At 35.2% G+C, this 9,421-nt stretch overlaps 1 protein-coding gene across 1 annotated transcript; it reads right to left on the bottom strand.

Annotated features, from left to right (window-relative positions):
* Nucleotides 1-301: 301 nt before the first annotated feature.
* On the bottom strand, nucleotides 302-9,158 carry pen-2 (presenilin enhancer, gamma-secretase subunit). The gene is made up of 3 exons (XM_083121821.1): nucleotides 9,001-9,158; nucleotides 3,171-3,275; nucleotides 302-600 (listed from the first exon to the last, which is right to left on the bottom strand). Exons 1-3 carry the CDS (start codon nucleotides 9,059-9,061, stop codon nucleotides 461-463), a joined length of 306 nt encoding a protein of 101 aa, XP_082977947.1. The 5' UTR covers nucleotides 9,062-9,158; the 3' UTR covers nucleotides 302-460.
* Between the last annotated feature and the right edge of the window lie 263 nt (nucleotides 9,159-9,421).

The following is a 9,421-nucleotide window of genomic DNA, read 5'->3' as shown; positions in this document are numbered from 1 at the left end:
CACAAACCATTGACGAATAGCCCCACAAACTATTTCCGGTAAGGTTAGGTTAGGCAAGCTTAGTTAAAATTTTGTTCGTAAAACAATTCGATACAGTTTTTTTTTTTAAAAAAAATTCTCAACTTACATCAGCTCTTTTCATGATTTCCAGACGTGACCCCCACATTTTAACAACAGATTCGTGATTAGAAGGCCAAATTTAGCTAGTATACCAAATATTAATGAAATTGGAGATATTCTCTATATTCTACATTCGCTCCTTATCTACTACCGCGTCTCTTTTCTCCCAATTATGAACACTCAACTTATTTGTTCAAAAATTTTAATCTCGCATGTTTGATATAAGTATATGCGTTATCACACTTACATTACATTACATATATTTACAGTTATATCATTGTATAAAATTATTTGTTACAAGTAGATATACATATATCTATATAGCAAGACTCACTTCCCTTCATGGTATACCTAATGGAATTATAAAGGACATGCGGTCAGCCATTTCTCCCCATTCGGCTCTGTGTGTCTGGAATGTTGTAATCCACGCTATTAGAGCTGCTGCCCATATCACTGTGCCAATTGCTGAACGAATTACATCTGCAATAGGAAACAAGGAGGTAAATTTAGTGCTACTGATATTTTTTTTTTACAATTTTCTTAAGCAGAAAGTACGCTTGTGAATATCATCAACAGTAAGACAACAGGTTTCTGCAAAATCAGAGACCAATAATAAAGAAAGGAAAAATTACAGAATCCAGATAAGGTTTGTCCTATGGTCTTTCTGCGATTGTAAATCACTTTGTATTTGCTTTTTTCAAGAATACATCAGAGTTTTTTTTGGATAAGCATGGTGTATATATGGAATGCCTATGCATTGTATAGTTTTGTTTCTTCACATTTCTCCATTTTGGATTTTGGTCTTGTTAATACAGATATATTAAGCATCAGTAGCAATTTTCATCCATTTTTTCAAACTGACCCCTAAACTTTTAACCCTAAAGAGAATTTCTGGGTAACAGTAGTATAAGTCGGAGACTGATTTCTTAAAATTTACAGGAGAAAAGATGAGAAAGTACTTACGGAATTGTGTTCTTGAGGACTTTCTGAAGCCGGAGATATTTTTTTTATAATCGTGCTACGTATTTTGCCTGTAAATAAGGTATTTTTCGTCAATCATGCATCTCCGTCGTGCGATAGCTCGTGCCGCCATTACCGTCGACTACGTGAATCAAATGTTCCGTGCGTTTGGTTATGTAACCCCCTCACAGTGTAGCAACCACGCGGAAGTTTGACAAGATGACGTGTGAGCGGGTTTTTTTTTTCAATAAAAGGTAAGACTCTAGTTTACGTCCTTTTCCTAAGGAATACGTGTCATATATCGTTGGAAAGCTTATTTTATAAGGAATTCAACAACGTAAATCCCAAAGAGAGCAAAAATTTCCTGAAGGAGTAAATCGAGAAAAACCGATGTTGTCCGGATATGCGCAATTGAACGTACTGAGGTATTTTTTAGATGATGAAGCACATATTTAGGGGTGAAATGAGTGCTAATGGAACCTAACCTTACAGGCCTAACCTAACCTCGTAGGCATACCTCGACCCCGTGAATGGATAGTGGGGCTATCGTGAACAGAAAGTGTAAAAAGAAAAAGGTACTTACCCGAAGAGATGCCGGGTGCCGCACCACGATCGCGCACAGCGAACGCAAAGAAGCAATCATCATGCAGATAAGGACGTAAAGTAGAGTCTAGCCTCAATTTTCGCTTAAAAACCTTTTGTGAATAGTTTGTGCGGCATTTATCGGTTCATAAGTTTGGAAACACTGCACATTGCATATCAGCTGACGATAGACAACGTGAGTCAAGATTTGCCCGCCGAATTAGCAACGACCAATAAATGATTATAATGTTAAAAGTAACGTGTAACGTGTTTTTCATGAAAAAAAAAGTTATGGCCAGCTTGAAAAATCTTCCGCTATGCATATGAGGTAAGTAGCAATGATTTTTATTTGAAAACAACCGAGTTTTATGTGTCTCCGGCTTATACTACTGTTACCAATTTCTGGAAGTTGAAAATTTCATAAAATTGTCTCCAAGCATGTTCACTTATTTCTTAAGACAAGTGCAAATTTACAACGAATTCTAACCACTGAGTGAACAGCAATAAGGTCTTGAAATAATGAATGGCTGATACTCATGTATTGTCAGATGAGTGTTTTGGCAAACTTTACACCCTTGTATATCCTCAACAAAATGTCCAATAATATTGAAAATTAGCATTTTTTTGTAAGGACCACACAAGGAACAAACAGCAAATTTGAATAAAATCTGAGATGGCAGGTAACTACTATTTCTCTATGATTCGATAGAGATAAGAGAATGGCCCATAAATGAGCTTGTCTAGAACATGTTGGGCTTAGGATGTATTGACATTAAGTATTCCAGCACATATACAAAACTGTAACATCTGTTTTGAAGGTTCTAGTGTGAATCAGTTTATCAGAACTGCGGAGTAACACATTCCACTGCTCGCCTTTAACAAACATACACCAATGCTGAAACATCTTCTCCAACACCGTCTCACCAACACACACCCTCTTTCGTAATATAATTGAAACATGTTTGTGAGTTTATCAAAGCTATGTCAGGCACTGAGTTATGAGATAAGCCAACATATGAGGACTTTTAGAAAGGTACAAAGGTTTGTTCTATTTTGCCTTTCTGTCACTTTTGATCACAAACACACATTGACGAGTCCAGATGCCAAAGCATTTTTAGTTTACAAGAATGCAGTCCACAGTGTATTATTTGGGTGCTAAAGCCATCCCTTACACTTCTCCAAAATAAGACTAACAAGTTCTCCATGATACATAGTTCTTCTAACGTTTCTTTTGAGCCATCTCGGCATGTTTGAAAAGCGTGCTTCATTTAAGCAATCTTCATATTGTGTTTGGTAAAATGTGCCATTTGACGAAAGAATGATGACAGAAAGCACACACACACATGCAAACTCTTGACCTTCAGATGGGAATAGTGAACTGATGTAATTGAAGAAGAAACAAACACAACAAAACATGCAAACCTTCACAAGATCTCAACCTTGGGAATTGTAGTTACATAGCATGCCTGTACCAACTACACCAGAGAGGCTAATAGAATAACACTTACATTTTCTAATTTCCTTCTGTTCTTCATAAGCAGGTTTCCTAAAAGCCTCATTGAAGAACCAAATTGCATTAACACACCACAAAAATGGAAGGAAAGCAAACCCAGCTGAAAAGTAAGAGACATGTGCATGTAATATGTTTCTAATTTTATATGAATACTAATGGACAATAAAACTAACTAACTAACTAACTCTCTAGCCTTCTTAAACCCGAAGGTTCATGGCTGCAGCAACACAGGCCTTCCATCTGTCCCTATCTTGAGCAAGATCTATATACTCTTTTCCATCCCTACCGATTTCCCATAGGTCCATCTCGACGTTGTCCCTCCATCTTTGTCTTGGCCTTCCTACTGGTCTCTTACCATCAGGTTTCCCAACAAGAATCCTGAAAACTCCTCTTTCCTCTCCCATTCGTGCCACATGGCCTGCCCACCTAAGTCTTCTTGATTTAATTATTCTAATAATGTCTGGACATGAATACAAATTATGTAGTTCTAAATTATGTAACCTTCTCCACTCACCTGTCTCCTCATCCCTTTTAGGTCCAAATATTTTCCTAAGGATCCTATTTTCAAATACTCTCAATTTATGTTCCTCTTTCAATGTAAGGGACCAAGTTTCACACCCATATAATACTACAGGCAAAATTACGGTTTTGTATATTTTAACTTTTAGATTCTTAGATATTAAACGAGAAGACAAAAGTTTATGAAGAGAGAAGTAACATGCATTTCCTGAATTAAGCCTACTTTTTATTTCCTCTTTAATATAATTTTCATTTGTTAATATTACTCCTAAGTATTTGAATTTGGAAACTGTTTCAAACGAGTTGTTATCAATAATTAGATTTTGATTATTACCTAACACTTGGTTTCGGCCTGTAAGCATATATTTAGTTTTCTCTTTGTTAACTTCCAAACCTATCTCTTTAGCAGTTTTGAAAAATATTTTAGCATTATTCTTAATTGTATTCACATCATCCCCCAGTAAGTCTACATCATCTGCATATGCTAACAACTGAGTCACACCATTTAATTTTAGTCCTTCTTTAGTTTCGTTTACCTTCCTAACAGCATATTCTAAGGCAAAATTAAAGAGCAATGGAGATAATGCATCTCCTTGTTTTAACCCATCATGAATTGTAAATTTGTCAGACATATTAATACCCACACGAATTTTACTTTCTGTTTCACTGGTGCATATTTTTATCATACTAACAAGCTTCTTAGGTATTCCAAACTCTACTAATATATTATATAATTTATCTCTTTTGACCGAATCATATGCTTTTTTGAAATCAATGAATAGCTGATGGACATTTTGATTATATTCCCACTTTTTTTCAAGTGTCTGTCTGATGTGAAAAATTTGATCTGTAGTTGATCTGTTGCGTTTAAATCCACACTGATAATCACCTATAATTTCATTAGCATATGGGGTTAGTCTTGTTAAAAGAATGTTAGATAATATTTTATATGTTGTTGAGAGTAGAGAAATTCCACGGTAATTATTGCAGTTCATTTTATCACCTTTTTTAAACACAGGAACAATTATGGATTCTTTCCACTGTTGAGGGATTTCTTCTTTATTCCATATTAAACAAATTAATTTATGAATTTGACATATTAATGAATTTCCACCATATTTAATTAACTCAGCTGGTATTAAATCAATGCCAGGTGCTTTGTTATTCTTTAGCCTTTTAATAGCATCTTTAGCTTCAGTCAAGTTAGGTTCTGGAACTAAAGGTTCTGCTGTGTGGACTTCATTTACTTCTGATTTATCTCCTACATGGACATTTAAAAGGTCATTAAAGTAGTTCTTCCATTTATTTAGAATATCGCTTGGGTCAGCTAGAAAATCACCGTCTTTATCTTTTATCAAGTTTACTTTAGGTTGCCACCCCTTTCTAAATTCATTTACATCTTTATATAAATCTCTGATATTTTAATTTTTGCTGTTTGTTTCAATTTTGTTAATTTTGGTTTTCAAGTAATCTCTTTTTTACTTCTAAACGTGCGGTTAACTTCTCGCTTTATTGTATTATAATTGTTTAGATTTGTATCATCAGAGTTATTTAACCACCTAAGTCTAGCCTGATTTCTTATTTCTATTAGATTATGACATTCATTATCAAACCATGGCTTACTTTTTCTCGGTTTATGGTATCCTATACTTTCTTTAGCTGCTGATTCTATTGCATTACGTATGTGCTCCCAATTCTTATTTACGTCTGTTTCATTTATATTTTCATCATCATTTAAATCCTGCAAAACATCAAATCTATTTGACAGTTTAATTTGGTAATCTTTCTTAATTCTTTCAGCAGTAAACTTTCCTGTATCAAATTTTAGAACTTTCAGATTTTGTTGCTTATGATTTATCACTGAGAGTCTTTCTCTTAATTTAGCAATTATTAAATAATGGTCACTGGCACAGTCAGCACCTCTATGTGTACGAACGTCAATTATACTAGTATGCCTTCTCTTATCAATGAGAATATGATCTATCTGATTATGAGTTTTACCATCTGGAGAAGACCATGTATATTTATGGATATCTTTATGTTTAAAAGTGGTACTTTTCACAATTAAATTCTTTGAGGTTGCAAAAGTAATCAATCTTATACCATTATCATTACTTAATTCATGAAGACTTTCTTTACCAATCGTGGGTTTAAATGTCTCTTCTTTCCCAATCTGTGCATTACAGTCACCTAACAGAATTTTCATATCATACTGAGAAAATTTATCAAAGACCTGTTCTAACTCTGTATAAAAATCATCTTTAGTATTATCATCTTTATCTTCCGTTGGTGCATGTATGTTTATTAAAATAATTTTACACCACCTACCCTGTAAAACTGCATATGATATCCTATCATTAATAAATTCTATTGTTTTAAGAGCCGAGATAATTCTATTATTTATGAAAAAGCCTGTTCCAAAATTATGATTTTCAGTACCACCATAGAAAAAAGTATAATTTTTAGTTTTACAATTCCCTTCTCCTGGCCACCTAACTTCCTGGACAGCTACTACATCTAATTTATACTTGACTATCTCATTAACTGTACACTGAAATGCCCCAGGCCGGTAAAGGCTCAGAACATTCCAGGTGCCTAATTTAATATTTTTCTTATTCCTAACGTAGATCTTATCCTTAGTCCAGGGACCTCCCAAAGTAGTCCCCACCCGGAGATCCGAACGGGGGACTATTTTACCTCCGGAATATTTTACCTTGGGAACATCCATGGCCTTATATTGCTGATTCTTGACATGGCTTTTTACAGTGCAGAGTTGTCAGCTCTACGCCTAACCCCCAATATGAATGGAGGAACTACTACACAAGACAAACACAAACACATTAGACAGCACAACTACTACACAAGAGACACACAAACACTTCACAACTATAACACAATATAAACACAAACACACCACAACTACTACACAAGACAAAGACAAATAAATTAGACAGCACAACTACTACGCAAAACAAACCTACTAGACAGCACAACTACTACACAAACATACTAGACAGCACAACTACAACACAGGAAACAAAAAAAAAAAATCAATTTTAGGTACAATTTAATATCTTTGTACTCAGTCCCGGGAATATGAAGCAAGCGAACAAAAACCAGTCTCTGCGCAAGTAGTGTGACTCGAGAGTGTTCGATCAATGAACGCTTGAGAGGTGAAGTGGGGAAACGAGGCCGCAGCTACTAGCCGTTTGCAGCAGCACGCTCTGATTTACTCAGTCCACTCGCTTTCTCCCATTTCTAACATTTTGTGCGGCCTTATTCCACAGATTCCCAAAACAGAATGTAGGTTAAACGTGTGCCAGACCAACCACTAAATGACAGAGCCTAGCATCTACCCTGTTGCTTTCGTTAATGATGTTCAACATTAATTAAACCTTATTTGGAAAAATGGAAATTAATAATCATGAAGGAAGATGCTGGTATTCATGAACTGTGCTTTGCATATTGTGACTGATCTATCTGACAGCACAAGTTAATTTTTTGCTTTTATTCATTGTGAGAAATAAAAAAGAGGAGAAAAAATAGGAGAAAGAAAAACAGGAGAAAGAAAAAAGAGAAAGAGAAAAACAGGAGAAAGAAAGGGAGAAAAACAGGAAAAGAGAACGAATAAGGAAGAAAAATGTAAAGAGACAGAAGAAGAAAGAACAAGAGAGAGAGAGGATAAAAGGGAAATAAAATAGAAGAAATAGAAGGGAGGGAAACAGAGTGAGAGAGAAAGACAGGAAAATATGGAACGAAAGAAAGAAAAACAAGATAAAGAAAGAGAGGAAACAAGAATAAAGAAAGTGAAAAACAACCCGCGAATCCACTTAACCGTGATTTGTGAGTGTCCATTCACAAATATCATCATATCATCACTCATTCCCATCTTCGCAAATTAGCCAAAAGTGGCACTAAAGGCGAAGTAAAATAAAGCAAATCGGACATTTATGATATTTTTCGCACCAAATGTTTCGACTGAATTTAAGCAGTTTTGGAAAACATAATTCCTGAAGTCTCCACATACATGGCTATTTAATCCACTTCTTGTCATATGTAGTTGTGTTAGCGGTCTTGCCAATGACTTAATTAATGAATGAACAAGTGAAATGCTCCGTAGTGCATGGAAAACGAAAGAAACCAATAACGTGACCTTGAACATGGGGTATAGTCAACCAACTAATGGACAATACTGATAAAAATAACGGTATCAGTTTGTTATATCAGACACTTTAAAATCGGATATTTTGTATGGTTCGTATTTACCAATTGTGTATTGTGGAACATATTGGAAGGTGCCATTAAGGTTTTCACACGATTAGAAACATTTTTTACACTAAAATAAGCCATTTTTTGAAGTGTTACGGAACGCACGTCATGCTGCAAGCCCCACACACCATTCACGCATAGCCCCAAAAACCATTTGGGATCGTATAACCATCCACGAATAGCCCCACAGACCATTCACAGAAGGTTAGGGTAGGCAAACATAGTTAAAAAATGGTGTGGTTATGTTTTCGCTTAAATTGAAGCAACGGGAATTAATTTCCGGCTGAAATAGATTGAAAGATGAAAGAACTTCGACAATACTACAGAAACTGATTTCCGTTAAGTAGTTTATCCTGTAAATTTGAAGAAAAGTGTCTCCGATATAACGAACTGTTACTATTCTTCGGACACCTCTAATTTTTTTGTTTCGTCAATTTTTGACATTCGTACTTACGTATCTGCTTCGCGGAACATTCCTGAAGGTGTATCAACGTTGTTTTGATGAAATTTGAACTATGTTTCCTAACCTAACAGAACTAACCTAACCACGCGCCAATGGTTCATGGAGCTAGAATCAATGGTTTGTGGGGCTAGCGCCAATGGTTCGCAATTATTTCCAATTTCTAGATCCTGATACTAACACGACACCAAATTTTAACTATGTTTCCTAACCTAACAGAACTAACCTATCCACGCGCCAATAGTTCGTGGGGCTAGCTATTCTCCGTCGGAGAATTAATTTTCAACGAACAACATGAATTTCAGCTATGAAACATTCCCACATCACACAAAACACTTCCGGATGTTCGACAATGCTACAGGAACTTATTACGGTAAGTAGTTTCTTCTGTAAAAATAAATAAATGTGTCAGAAGGATAGTAAACTAGTACCAAAAAAGTAATTAAAAACAATTACCGAATGTAATTAACACGCATTCATTTGTAACAAACTTTGTAAATTTGAAGAAATCCGTTTGTCCGATACGAGAAATTTACCAAATTAACTAATCATTTTTCTTATGTTGTGTTGGCCTTACCTCTATAGTACCATTTACAAAGATACAACTTCTTATCGTCTTTCATTTTTGACAAATCCATCTTGAAATCCCCAAAAATAGCAACAACTACAACCTTTAACTCGCAGCCTCAGTCATCAACATCAGTCTATGACTAAACCAACTAAACCGCAGCGTAGGATCTGTGGCAGCGTAGAGTGTACACAGAAAATTGTCCACGAATTTCTTGTCAGTGCGAGTCTGCAATGAAGGAATTGATGTATTTTATTCACAGTCACTCCAAAATAATTTTTTTAAAATTTCCAAGCAACTACAAAGAATCCACTCCTTGTTTTACATTTCTGAACTTTCAGAATTCAATGTTCTTAATTTTTGTCACACACTTCAGCTCCAATTTTACAAAATAATGTATGCAACTTACTGAGCATTTAATCTAATATCC

This window comes from Lepisma saccharinum, chromosome 4, assembly GCF_977018435.1.
Source record: "Lepisma saccharinum chromosome 4, izLepSacc3.1, whole genome shotgun sequence".
In the NCBI taxonomy this organism is placed as follows: domain Eukaryota; kingdom Metazoa; phylum Arthropoda; class Insecta; order Zygentoma; family Lepismatidae; genus Lepisma; species Lepisma saccharinum.
The sequence above is the reverse complement of the archived record's forward strand: the minus strand, read 5'-3'. Positions and strand labels throughout refer to the sequence as shown.

What these genes read in the sequence shown, in the direction of transcription:
- pen-2 (XM_083121821.1), bottom strand. Translation starts at nt 9,061, where the DNA reads ATGGATTTGTCAAAAATGAAAGACGATAAGAAGTTGTATCTTTGTAAA. An exon ending in TTGTAAATGGTACTATAGAG is followed by an intron (nt 3,276 to 9,000) that starts GTAAGGCCAACA and finishes CTTACTTTTCAG; the next exon opens with CTGGGTTTGCTTTCCTTCCA. An exon ending in ACAGAAGGAAATTAGAAAAT is followed by an intron (nt 601 to 3,170) that starts GTAAGTGTTATT and finishes TTCCTATTGCAG; the next exon opens with ATGTAATTCGTTCAGCAATT.